Source organism: Branchiostoma floridae, chromosome 15, assembly GCF_000003815.2.
Source record: "Branchiostoma floridae strain S238N-H82 chromosome 15, Bfl_VNyyK, whole genome shotgun sequence".
Classification (NCBI taxonomy): domain Eukaryota; kingdom Metazoa; phylum Chordata; class Leptocardii; order Amphioxiformes; family Branchiostomatidae; genus Branchiostoma; species Branchiostoma floridae.
In genome coordinates, this window is record NC_049993.1 from 15460773 (window position 1) to 15474662 (window position 13890).

The window sequence follows — 13890 nt, forward strand, 5'->3', positions numbered from 1 at the left end:
TTGGTTGAACACATTAATTACATCTTAAGTACAATACCGGCGAGTGTCAAGCAATGTGCCTACCTATTAGCCACCTTTATGACTTTAAAGATAAAAGGATCAAGATGATATTTCATTCCGAGATTAGGCAGGTCATCTTTTTGTCATACGCGCTTTCGGTCAGCAAGAATGAGCAACGCTTAGTCACCTTTTTCCGTTGGGTAACCAAAGTTCGACGGATGATGGCTTAAATTGCGACATTTGTATCGGCAGATGAGTATATATGACGTATATGATTAGTGATGATGTTGATATTTAAAAGAATAAACGTATGGCTTATTGTTTTGCCAAACTAGTCTTAGTTGATTCCAAGCAGAAAACAAGAAATTAAGGTGAAGTTGAAATGGCATTAAAATCGTAAGCGGTTGGTATGCTTTTATATCTGTCAAAAAGTTTTGGTAAACAAAAACCATAAATGTAAGAAACAACTGAAAGTAGCAAAGAAGAACAAACTGGAGAATTGCCTTTGGACAAAGACGTCTTAAGTTTTGATACCCACATGCACTCTTTTGGAAAGGGTTGTACTGCAGTTTGTGAAGCCGTAGTTCATCATTTACTGTTCTCGTCGAAAAACATATGATAAATCGCTCAAGTATATTGAGTTCGTGTCCTCTTTTCTACTAGTATGTAGCTTACAATGTCATGAAATCACTAGCATTTACCAATGGGTTTTCGCACTCTAAGCTCATCAGGTATATTATACAAAGAAGATTCACAGATGCACAATTTAGATGGATTTATTTTCCCCGCTTCCTAAAATATGTAAATTGCAAATGTTGAAATTTCTTCCGTAGTATTTTCTAGAAAAAAATATATGCACCTATGTCCAAATTTAAGTATTCTATGTCTGGTAGATTTATATAACGTTTATCTAACCAACGCGACTGTGAATACTACTGATATTCCATCAAATACAGTTTACCACTTAATACAGTGCGTAGTTTGTATATATCTTATGGAGCCATATAACGTAACAGTGTGTTATAAGTATAAAGATCCTGTCATCCGACTATTGAAACATAAATTATCATTATTGATTGTGGAAAGCCATCGTTAAATTAAAATATATAATCCATTAAAGTAACCTACAACTTTACAGAACATTGGAAGCCCATTCTTCTATTTTCTATTTGTCTTCATTTCAAACCCTTTGATCCTCATAGCTGAGTCATATAATTAAATTCCTCCATCCATTTTTCTTGACGGCGTTCTGGGTAACCCTTTGGGACCCTCAAAAACAAACAATTTATGCATGAAATCAAAACATTTAATCACGCTTTACGGGCGACGAAGCGCCCCCCTCCCATCAGCCCGAACTCGTTGCACAGGTTCCTGGCGGTGACGTAGAGTTTGAGCCAGCTGTTCACCATGTCCTCCCCGTACAGACGCACGGACCTGTCACGTTGTTCTACCCACTTCTTCCAGCGCTGGTGCGTGAACTCTCTGTACGAGTCGGAAATGTCCTGGACCTACGGAACCAAGGTTTAGTCAGTAAATATCCAAATCTGCTTTACCTTGAAATTTATCATCATAACTTTAGCAAATAAACACTGATATTAATGTCCAACTAATCTCCAGGCAGATCCTACAGTAGATAGCACAAGATAGTATCAAAAGCTGGCAGAGGAATGAAGCCGGCTTACGGGTGCGTTTCACTACAAGGCAAATGGACACCTTTTGGATGACTACACTCCTTGGCCAGTTCGGTACTATCTTATGCCATTGTAGGATTTGCTTGGAGATTAATTTCAAACCCCAGTTGTAGAGGCTAAAATACAATATAATTCACCTCTCAGATTGCCTAACCTTTACCATGTATCCTACTAAATTTGTTCAAAACTTAAGTACTTTAACAAAAGCTTCTTTGTACAGCTATCTGTCCGTCAGCCTGCATAGTATATGTCCGTGTTTATGATACCCGAAATTAACGATGTCTCGCATCATCATTGAAGGTTTGCTGAATGGTGAGACTGATGGTCCGAGAGAGAGGGACGAAGAAAGAGGGAAGAGGAAGGAAGAGAGAGAGTGAGAGAGCAATGAGAGAGGGGGTATATTTATAGAGAGATAGGAAAAACAGAAGGGGAAGAGGGAGCGAGGGAGACGGCGATAAAGGAGTCGGACAGAGTGAGGGAGAGAGAGATAGAAATTACACTACGCCAAACCCTTTGGTAATGGGAGAAAAAATAAAGAGGAAATCATCACCGTGACATCAAAGCCAGCCTTCTCCAGCATGGTCTTGTAGTCCCGGTGGGTCGGCAGGGTGTTGAGGCACAGCAGGAAGAAGTCCAGCGCCGCTTGTTCCTCGGAATTCTTGATATCCTTCAGGCGGCAGAACTCCTCAAAATATCTGTAAAGTACAGACAGTTTTCACTTACAATTTACTACTACTTAACATGGAAATGGTTTGCCAACCGATGTATAACTAGACAGGCGATGATTTAAATCAAAATAATTTAGAACTTGTAGGCCTGACCAGTCTGTAGGGGATGTGCTGGAGTAAGATAAAGAATTCCATAGTGTATAGGAGGTCAAATGACAGCCTTCTTCCCCCATTTAATAGTACCAAATTACTTACATGGTTCCTCCCGGTTTCAGGGAGTTGGACAGATGACGGAACAGCCTGAGTTTGTCCTCCACGTAGTAAACAGCCTGGAAACTCACCACGTGATCAAACTCTTCTTTGCCTGGAATAACAATGTCAATGTCAAACTCTCTGTTTATTGCGTACCAGGAATGCCTAGGTTACATAAAAAACGAGGCCCGACCGGGCAGTATGTGGCAAAGAAAAAGTAGAATATAGAAGAGAAAGAAACACGGAAACATCAAAGATACTTTCACGAGCACAATTTCGGCCTTCTACATACATGTGTCTCTATATGAAACTGTATTTTTCATTTCCAGCCGGGCCCCGGTTTGAAAATTTGATCCAATCATATAACACACCTCAAGATGTAACATACAAGTTTTGTACTAAGTAGCGCTTGTATATCCAGGAATATCTATTTTATCTAAACTTACCGCACCGCAAGTTCTCAAATAACTTGTTATGAATTGGTTTAAAAGATTTAAAAAGAGTCGACCTGGAGGAGCACATTCAATCTGACGCATACCCAGTTTTGTCGTGGTGATGTCACCGCACATGTGCTTCACGCTTCCCGTCATGCCACAGCGTGACGTCAGATCTTGCCCCACGCGGTGGTTGTCGGGCAGGAGTTCAGAGGCCGTCACGTGACACTTGGCTTTGTGCGCTAGGTACCTCGAGGGGCCGCCAATGCCGGAGCCTACATCAAGGACCCGTGCACCTTCCCTGTTTCATTGGGAAAATATATTACTTTTTTGCTGAAGGCTGCGTTGCCATACGGCCACTGTTAGATAGGCTGAGAGACTGCATGGGACCCTTCCGGACTGTCATGCTGCGGAGGTGCTGCAATGAATCGCTTGAGGGCGCTTTTTCGCCAATTAAGCGCTGAACGATTGCAGCCAGGCAGCTAACAAGGCAATGCGCAGTGCAGAGATACGTTGACATTTGCTTTTAAGAGGCTCTGTCTGTAAAAACCAAGCATAGGGTGGCCAAACTCAAAAAATCGATTTTCCTTAAATTTTTGTGTGGTGGTAGGGCCTTGGTCCAAACCTACAAAAATGGCAAAGTTTTAGATCTGCGGTCACCGGTTGCCATGGCAACGGTCATTTTTCAAAATGGCGGATTTTCACCAAGGGAAGGCCTTGGTCGCGTCCAAAATAGGCCTCCTTTGGACTCCTGTAGCCCCCACAAATTAACAGATATTTTATTGATTCTCGGATATGTTATTACCCATATTCTAATGAAAAAATGATACATAGTGATGCTCAAAATGTTTTTGTAGTGAGGTGCAGCAGATGTTTGAAAATGATGTGTTTTCGTCAATTTCCAAAATTGACAAAAATCCATTTTTGACCATTTTTATTGACCATTAGCTCATTTACAGGCAAATCAATTTGCTTGATTTGCACAGTTATATTTTGAACCTTTGTATACATCATATGTAAAAAAAAGTTTTGCACTCCTACGTATCGGACCGTGGTGGCCCCGAGAGTAAACCAATATTTCCATTTCAAGAAAATCGTAACCATAGAATTATTCCAGGAAAAACAGTCATAGCTTACCAAAAATGAATCTCCGTTTCATTTTATGTAGCAGAGGAACTTACCTATCACTTATAAAAGCAGGGTTGTTCTAGATTTTTTTATAATTGCCTTTAAAATGATTTTTATTGAGTTTTTGGGTCATTTTTAGACCAAAAAATGTGTATTTTGGCCCCAGCACCCTGGTATTGCAACCAAATGACCTGAAATTTGGTATAGGAATGTCCTGGACATGTACACACATGGGTTGATAACTGGTTTGCCATATAATAGAACAAAATGCTGAATTTTGTGACTTCTTTTGGCATTTTCGGCCCAAAAAATACATTCTTGGCCCCTGTACCCTGGTTTAACAACAAAATGACCTGAAATTTGGTGTAGGACTGCCCTGGCCACATGCGCATATGGATTCAATAACACTTTTGGCATACTGTTCAACAAAATGCTAAATTTTGTGATGTTTGGTTTATTTAAAAAAAGTACATTTTTGGCTCTCCTACCCTGGTTCTACAATTGAATGACCTGGAATTCGGTATAGCAATGCCCTGAACATACATGTATGCGCACATTCCCTGAACATATGCGTACATGGATTCAATAACATGTTTTGCATACAGTATAATAAAATGCTTAATTTTGAACCTTTTGCCATTCTTTTTTCCCAAACTCATTGTTTTGCTCCTGTTCCCTCGTTTTCCAAGTAAATAACCGGTAAAAATTTGGAATAGGATCGCCTTGGAAATGGCTTTTATAACCCGTTTTTGCATACAGTGCAACAAAACGCGTAATGTTGTAATTGTTGGTCATTGTTTTACCCAATGTACATTTCTGGCTCCTTTTTGTAATTTTTGGCACCAAAAGTACATTTTTGGCCCATTAAACCCTGGTTTTGCAAATAAATGACCTAAAATTTGGTATAGAAATGCCCTTGACACATGCGCACATAGAGTCAATAATAATTTTGGCATACTGTGCAACACAATGCTAAATTTTGGTCATTTTCTTTTTACAAAAAAAGTATATTTTTGGCTCCTGTACCCTGGCTTTAGAACTGAATGACCTGTATTCGGTATGGGAATGCCCTGGACATATGCGCTGATGGATCCAATAACACGTTTGGCATACAATACAACAAAATGCTTAATTTGTTATTTTGGGCCATTTTTTTTTAAACAAAAAAGTGCATTTTTGGCTCTTGTAGCCTGGTTTCACAACTAAAAAAATTTAGACGACCTGAACGTTGGTATAGGAATGCCCTGGACATACGCGCACATGGATTCAATAACATGCTTGTCATACAGTACAGCGAAATGCTGAATTTTGTGTGTTTCTTTACCATTTTTTTACCCCCCCCCCCAAAAAAAAACAAACATTTTTGGCTCCTGTACCCTGTTGTTCCAACTAAATAATCTGAAATTCTGAAACTTTTTGGCAATTTACAATTTACAAAGATACGTCATCTTTTAACATCTGCTGCACCTCACAAAAATCTTTCGAGCATAACTTTATATCACTTTTCTTATTACTAAATATGGGTAATAATATATACGGGAATCAATAGAATATCTCTTAATTTGTGGGGTTACATGCGTCTAGGAGGTCATTTGCCTGTAATGCCTAATAGGGAACAGGAGCCAGAAATGTGCTTTGGGTAAAACAATGACCAAAAATTACAACATTTAGCGTTTTGTTGCACTGTAAGCAAAAACAGGTTATAAAAGCCATTTCCAAGGCGATCCTATACCAAACTTTTACAGGTTATTTACTTGAAAAAACAGGGAACAGGAGCAAAAAAATTACTTTTTTTGGTCAAAAAAATGACAAAAATCTCAAAATTAAGCATTTTGTTGTACTGTATGCAAAACATGTTATTGAATCCATGTGCGCATATGTTCAGGGCATTGCTATACTGAATTCCAGGTCATTCAGTTGTAAAACCAGGGTAGGAGAGCCAAAAATGTACTTTTTTGGGGAAAAATAAACCAAAAATCACAAAATTTAGCATTTTGTTGAACAGTATGCCAAAAATGTTATTGAATCCATGTGCGCATGTGGCCAGGGCATTCCTACACCAAATTTCAGGTCATTTGGTTGTTAAACTAGGGTACAGGGGCCAAAAATGTACTTTTAAGGCCGAAAATGACAAAAAAAGTCAAAAAATTCAGCATTTTGTTCTATTATATGGCGAACCAGTTATCAACCCATGTGTGTACATGTCCAGGACTTTCCTATACCAAATTTCAGGTCATTTGGTTGCAATACCAGGGTGCTGGGGCCAAAAGATACATTTTTTGGTCTAAAAATGACCCAAAAACTCAATAAAAATCATTTTAAAGGCAATTATAAAAAAAATCTAGAACAACCCTGCTTTTATAAGTGATAGGTAAGTTCCTCTGCTACATAAAATGAAACTGAGATTCATTTTTGGTAAGCTATGACTGTTTTTCCTGGAATAATTCTATGGTTACGATTTTCTTGAAATGGAAATATTGGTTTACTCTCGGGGCCACCACGGTCCGATACGTAGGAGTGCCAAACTTTTTTTTACATATGATGTATACAAAGGTTCAAACTATAACTGTGCAAATCAAGCAAATTGATTTGCCTGTAAATGAGCTAATGGTCAATAAAAATGGTCAAAAAATGGATTTTTGTCAATTTTGGAAATTGACGAAAACACATCATTTTCAAACATCTGCTGCATCTCACTACAAAAACATTTTGAGCATCACTATATATCATTTTTTCATTAGAATATGGGTAATAACGTATCCGAGAATCAATAAAATATCTGTTAATTTGTGGGGGCTACAGGAGTCCAAAGGAGGCCTATTTTTGGACGCGACCAAGGCCTTCCCTGGGTGAAAATCCGCCATTTTGAAAAATGGCCGTTGCCATGGCAACCGGTGACCGCAGATCTAAAACTTTGCCATTTTTATAGGTTTGGACCAAGGCCCTACCACCACACAAAAGTTACGGAAAATTGATTTTTTTGAGTTTGGCCAACATTTTCTGATTTTGCTTGGTTTTTACAGACATCAGCTCTTAAATCTCAATGTAGTCCGAGCGGCATCTAAAAAGTTGTGATGCTTATTTCAACACATGAAAATACTTAGGACATTCTTTTTTTCAGGCTGCGTTGCCAGCTATTTATCTTAAAGCACTTCTTTTTTTTATAATGAAAACAAAAATCCATTCATCCCCTTTAAACACATCCTGAATAGAGAGTAAAGTCATGTTAGGGTGTAGGAGTTCGTGACAGAGGCTAAAATGGGGAATTGTCGGAAGCCGAAGTCGTGGGAAGGTCCGAAAACAAAAATTGAGGAGATGTCGGGATCAAGTAGGTGGGATGGTCCCAAATGTATGACAAGTACTCAAGAGGAGTGGTTGAGAGCAAAGTCGTGAGAAAGTATCGAACCTGTGACGGAGGTGATGATAGGTGGGGGGTGGCCATAAGTAAAGTCGCGAGAAAGCACTGAATGTGATAATTTTTACCTGATCCCCAGAAGCTTGATGGCGGCATCTACAGGTTCCGTGCCGTTATAGTGCCACTGGTCCAGAGTTGTCAGGTCAGCCAACTTCAGGGGGTCGTTGTCACGGTAGCCAAGCTTGGACAGAATGACAGGACTCCGTTAGAAAATATTCAGGTGTATGTTTGCGCTTACGGTGACTAATGCTTAACAAGTGACCGTAGGTAACATAGTCTGTGACGTCGGTCTGGTATATGTTGGTTGTTTTGTCTTCTTTGGTGTGTGACGTTGTGCTTATATCCTATATGATTCTTTTCATGGTGTTAGATATATCGTTGTATCTAAAGTTGCCTAATATTTCTGTGTCATGTGAATCTTACTAAACAGGTATGGATTGTGAGATAACATGTGGCCAAAGTCAAAAAGATATGGTGACGATAAGTTACCGGATGGTCTACTCTAATACACAGGCACATTCACACACAGACACACCTACAAGACCGACAGGCAGACTGACAAACGCACCAAGTATTAACATGTTTCTGTTATGGACGTAATAAGTATGAAGCACGGAATAGGACCTTGATGTGTCTTAGTCGAAGTCCGGGAATATAATATGGCTAAACTTCATTTGGGACGAGAATTCTTACACGCTTCATTACAAACGGCGACAGGAGGTATTTGATTGACAGGGTCATTAGTGGAACATTAGATGTCGGTTCCCATGTCCCACATACGATAACACACAGCTGTTGATGATGAACTGTGCGATAAGTTTTTAACTAGTGTGAAGCCATAAGGTATCATGACACAGTGTTAATGGGTGAATCCCGGGGTCCATGATGCTGGTACATAAAGTAGTACGGATAAACTTGTTGAATAAGAGGTAGAAAGCAAACGCGCGTAAAATTCTTGCACATATCGCGCATCTGCTTAACTATACCCAATTACCTCAACGGGCACCATATGCAAACATGGGCCAATCCACTGTGAAACGTACAATTTGCAGGGGTGATTTCTGAAATTATTACATACATAATAAAAACAGCTGCCGAAGAAATAAAACACCTTGCATCATCGTCCAACTATGTGTAGAGAACCTGCCAAACCACAAACGTATGCGACAACGGGAACATGCAGATATAGATGCGAACGTGCGTTACATTGACGACCAGAGAACATCACGCGTCTGCTTGCAATATCTCAATTACAGCATGACCCATATACAGGGGATCTGGACTAATACACCGAAAGATGAACATTTTGTAGGGGTGTTATTTTTATTGCGTCCCTAATAAAACCAACTGCCGCAAAAACAACAAAAAAAAAACAACGTGCATCATCGTCAACCTCAGTGCAGATGACCTGCCAAACAACGTACGTATGCGACAACGGGAACATGCAGATACCGATGCGAACGCGAATAACTTTGACGATCAGGTAACACCACGCATCTGCTTGACAAATTCCAATGACACCATGACCCACATACAGAGGATCTGGACCAAAACACCGCAAGACGAACAAATTGTAGGGGTGTTATTTTTATAAAATCCATAATGAAACCACCTGCAGCAAAAAAAAGTTCACGTGCATCATCGTCAACCTCAGTACAAAGGACCTGCCAAACCACATAGAATTCAGACAACGGGAACATACAGATACAGCTGCGAACGCGCGTAAACGTGACAAAACTAAAAGTCTGTCGACCAGAGGGTCTGGTCACAGACTAATTATTGGCCGCCCAATGGTGGTTAGTTCAATCTTGTCATTTGAACGTTACGTCTTAGAATGTGGGATATGAATTTGCGCACATCATTAAAGCTAATGGCACAACCTACCGTACGTGCAAATACGTACTGTCTACGTGCCAAAACGTGGGCAGTCTTTTGGGATCCGCAAGTGGTAGGTACCGCCTCCGTGCGAACTCGTGGGAAATCCGACTGATTTTGGAGCACGCAGACACGCCGTAGAACTTGACGTGCAGGCAAAACTTACGTGCCAGTACGGGGGATCGCGACGCGCCTACCCTGTACAGCCACGTTTTCAGAAATACGTGGCCTCCCCCCCCCCCAAAAAAAACCTACGGACGAATTGCACGTACGACGGGATGTGCCCTTAGCTTTACAGTTTCGTTCATACCTCTTTTGAACTGTTGCAAATTTCAAGACAAGTTAATTGAAACAATGGCTTAGTTTTCACACGTTTTTTTTAAGTCGACTTGGACGTAACACTGCCCAGTTTCGTTTACTAGTATGTAATGAAGTTTAGGGCAAATGTACCTGCTAAATGTACCTACCTCTTTTAGGTCCGTGTAAATTCTCTCTACATGGTGGTCTGTAAACATGAAATAAGCACCTTTTTTTCTCATGATCACATTCAAGAAATGAAAGTCGGACTTTTTAGGGTCGTAAATGCTTCAGTTATTTATAAACACAAACACGTTACAAATTGGCAAAAAGATAAATAAGACTTCTGTTACAATTTTACGTATGCTTTTTGCATATCTATAATCCTTTCGTGCTATGGATAAGTAATCGATTGGAATTTTGTTAAAAATAGATAAAAAAATTTGATCACTCCAGGAGAAATAAACCATACCCCTCTCACCTTATATCTTTCATACAGAATATATATTTTGTAAATCTGGATGGTCAATTTTGCATGATAAGCGAATGTAAGAACCTTTCTTTGAATAATCTATGAAAGCTCATTTATAGCATAGTGCAACTTCATTTCAACACTAAGGTATACAGGGATCAAATTTTCAACTGCCACTATCACATTTTTCATTTGACCACTGTGGCCTCATTGACATGAGAAAGCCGACATTGGTCGTCAAAACCAATACCTTTGCGTTGGGAGAGAGTTAAGCATGATTGTACAATAACCTAAGTCATAATCTAACTAAAAACAATTGGCCTATACATTACACGATTTTAAAGTAAAAGCTGTACTCACATATAATAAACTGTCTCAGTTTGTGGTCTTCGTTGGATATGGTGGCTTTCGTCTGTAATAAATGTTGTGTTTGTATTTAGGCCATGATGATATGATTAAATGGATGTCATCCGCGCGCATCATCAACTTTCGGCAAATTTCAAAATAAAGTTTGAACTATATTGTTAATGTTTATGAAAGTTATTTATTAAAGATAAACAATAATCCAATACCATCCAATCTGCACAACTGCATAAGAACGGAGGTTTACTTCCTGACGTTTTGAGTGACATCCATCAGTCTACTTCATGATCAGCAGCGTCACCAGGGTAGTGGCAGGGAAGAGTGATGGATGTCACTCAAAACAACGGAAAGTAAATATCCGCTTTTGTCCTGTTGTAAAATTGAACTGTAATGGAAAATTTTGTAATTCGCACATGATAACTACAATATAAGCACATTGTAAAAAAAATGATACATAGGAAAATTTGTAGCAATGCCATAGAATGCCAACGTCAATTCAAAGGTCCAAGAACAAGGCGTGAAAGAACAAGATACTTGACATTGCAACAGAAATCTAGACAATGGTCTCGACGCGACGAGTACTGTTTATGAGCAAGGGACCTTAACCTTTGACATATTACCCACAATTGATGTCGCTCTACCTGTGTACTACGAAGCATGCAAGAGCTCATATTACTAGGAAGTGTGGGTATATGAACTAGTATTCATGAAGATCTGTCGTTACGTTTGACGAAATTTGATACAAAGAAGGTAACTACTCAGACATAATATAATTCGTCACATTTATTGAATAAGAAATAAGTATCTTAGCATGAAAGTTCATCTGTGTTGGTAGAATACATTATAGAGAATTGCTAAACTTTCATTCCAACACAAAGATAATGTAGGGACTTACCCCTAAATTTTCGGTCGATCTCCGTCGACCTTGTTCACAGAATGACCCTTTCTCACTCCAGCAGTGACGCCAGGAAGACACCACTTTTGCAGGAGGGGGTCATAAATATCAGACTTTCTTACCCTTTGAAATGTGAGGATCGGACGAGTAAGCCTGGCCAAAGAACGGACTACTTGCATCTTGGGATTTTTCTTGTCTGGACTATGGATGAAAAATATTATAGAAAGGAATGATAATCTTAATAGGCGGGTATCTATAGCACTCATTTACGCCTATAATTTTTATTGACGGTTGGCATACCATCATCTTGACAAGTGTCGACTCAAGCGTAATTGAATTATTTGTTGCTAGAAATTTATTTCAAGCTTTAAGTAACAAAGTCCTAAATACGCAATGCAATGATTAACATAGTATATGTGTTAAAGAAAAACCATCAACATATTTGGATTTTGTCTTTTACTGGACTGAATACAAATGCAGAAATCTCTGTTATATACGTGGTCTGACCATTGCCTCTTTCCTCGTGACATTAACGAAAAGCGGCCTGCAGGCCGATGTGAGCTTTAATGAATAAACAAAGGTTCAAACAAAGGGTAGTTGGACCAGTTTAGGCCCTACCATTATGTTGATTAATGGTGACGGGATTTGGTACGTGATCGTTTAAACATGGCTAATTTAACGACCGCGCTTCCAAGGGCGTCGACTCGAGGTCGCTGTGTGGCTGACTCATAAAAAAGCTTGCATCACAATGTGCCAAAATTTTATTATTCTAACCTTATAAACTAATATACATATAAACTAAGAAACAGATTTTCTAATTTTCGTAGAAATGTCCAAATTCTGCTAGACACTTGCTTAGCATATCATTACCTATTTAATTGCTGTATACCTCAGCCAAATCTTTAGCGTTTCGTTGGTGTTAGTTTAAGAATTAACAGCGTCGCAAAGTAATAATGACTCTAGTTTAAGTTTACTACCGGATCACAAAGTCATGATGATCAAAATTACCTACTGAAATCAGGTTGAAGTAGAGGAGCAAAAACGTGGACTCGTTCAGGCACGGCTGTCCCAGTGGTGTGTGGTACTCACGTGACATGAGGACAGGTGAACCGGTTTTTCTGGCCCAGTTCGTACCGTAGGCCCCCTTTCCACTAGACGGCGATCGTGCTGCGCTATCACTGCGACCTACATAGGATATGTGTAACCTCCACTTCTATACTAGGTATATGATGCAAAATGTAAAAATATGACGTAGAAGACAACAAAACGCACAAAGCGTAAAAATATTCGTTTCTTTTCTATACGATTCGCTGAGCGATCTGTAAAATTTTAGGTCGTAGGGAGAGCGCGTCGAGAGCGACGTCATAGTGAAAAGGGGGTATAAACGCTTTGCGCTTTTGGGGGACGTCTCACGGGCGAGCCTAACAGTATATTGTATGTGCCCTATTGGCAAAAATTTCCAGACTTGTACTGGAATTTCATAATTTTTTTTCGCACGTGCGTAATTGAATCATGCGTGACTGCGCCATTACCTCCACAAACAAGCTTTCTGTAGCATGACGCATACCAATATACGTGTGCACAGCAGTGTTTGGTGCACGCGTGCAAAGCCATTTTTGATTAATCGCCGTGCAAATTGAGAAAGGACTAGGACTTCAGATTTACAAGAATTTTAGTATGCAGTATGGTCGTCATGACAATGAAAGCGTTTCAAACAGCGGATAAAAGATGGTTAAATATGGTCCTCGGAAAATTGACCTGCGAGTCACGGAAATCACTTCCGGGTTCGTTATATGTCAGTCTATCTTTAATATCTCAGAGCCTCATTTTGAAGCAGTTAGCATAGTGGGATCAGATAGAAAGGAAGTTAAGACATTCAAGCTACCTTTTTTTACCATAAACATGTTATTCAGGTCGGGAACATCTTATGATACATACATTACGAAACGTACAACATAAGATAACCCCATAGGCTATCTACATCTTAGAGTGTGCAACTTGAAAGGTAAACATATAAAAGAATGTTTATACCTTAGAATAACTTGCAAGGTGGCGCTCTTAGGGTCAGCCGCGGTTCTTGCACCTCTGCCCCAAAAGAGCCCCTTTTGTACCATTTACTACAGCAATATCCGGGAATGTGCAATATATGTGTTATTATAAGTGTTGTAAGTATCTGTGGACCGTCTAAGACAACTATCTAAGGTATAGAGGAGAATTGTCAGTGTAAACGTGACTGTTACCGAGTCTGGCTGTGTGTAGACCACTGTGAGCAATGGCGTCGTCCGGTATCCGCAGGTATTCTATGGATTTCCTCCGGAGCCTGAATCGCGTGGTCCTCAGGATCGATCCACTGACCAAGGAGAGTATACGCCTCAACGGACTTTTCAGGAGAAGCAGACC

At 39.7% G+C, this 13890-nt stretch overlaps 1 protein-coding gene across 3 annotated transcripts; it reads right to left on the reverse strand.

Annotated features, from left to right (window-relative positions):
* Nucleotides 1-760: 760 nt before the first annotated feature.
* On the reverse strand, nt 761-13875 carry LOC118431713 (phosphoethanolamine N-methyltransferase 1-like). 3 transcript variants are annotated; one of them, XM_035842979.1, is made up of 9 exons: nt 13731-13875; nt 11613-11691; nt 10593-10644; nt 9931-9968; nt 7657-7769; nt 3150-3346; nt 2615-2723; nt 2242-2386; nt 761-1508 (listed from the first exon to the last, which is right to left on the reverse strand). In XM_035842979.1, the coding sequence occupies exons 2-9, from the start codon at nt 11667-11669 to the stop codon at nt 1311-1313; spliced, it is 909 nt and encodes a 302-aa protein (XP_035698872.1). In that variant the 5' UTR covers nt 11670-11691; nt 13731-13875; the 3' UTR covers nt 761-1310. The 3 variants fall into 3 exon arrangements, with proteins under 3 accessions (XP_035698872.1, XP_035698871.1, XP_035698873.1); XM_035842978.1 differs by lacking the exon at nt 13731-13875 and adding an exon at nt 12503-12609; XM_035842980.1 differs by lacking the exon at nt 13731-13875 and adding an exon at nt 12499-12596.
* Between the last annotated feature and the right edge of the window lie 15 nt (nt 13876-13890).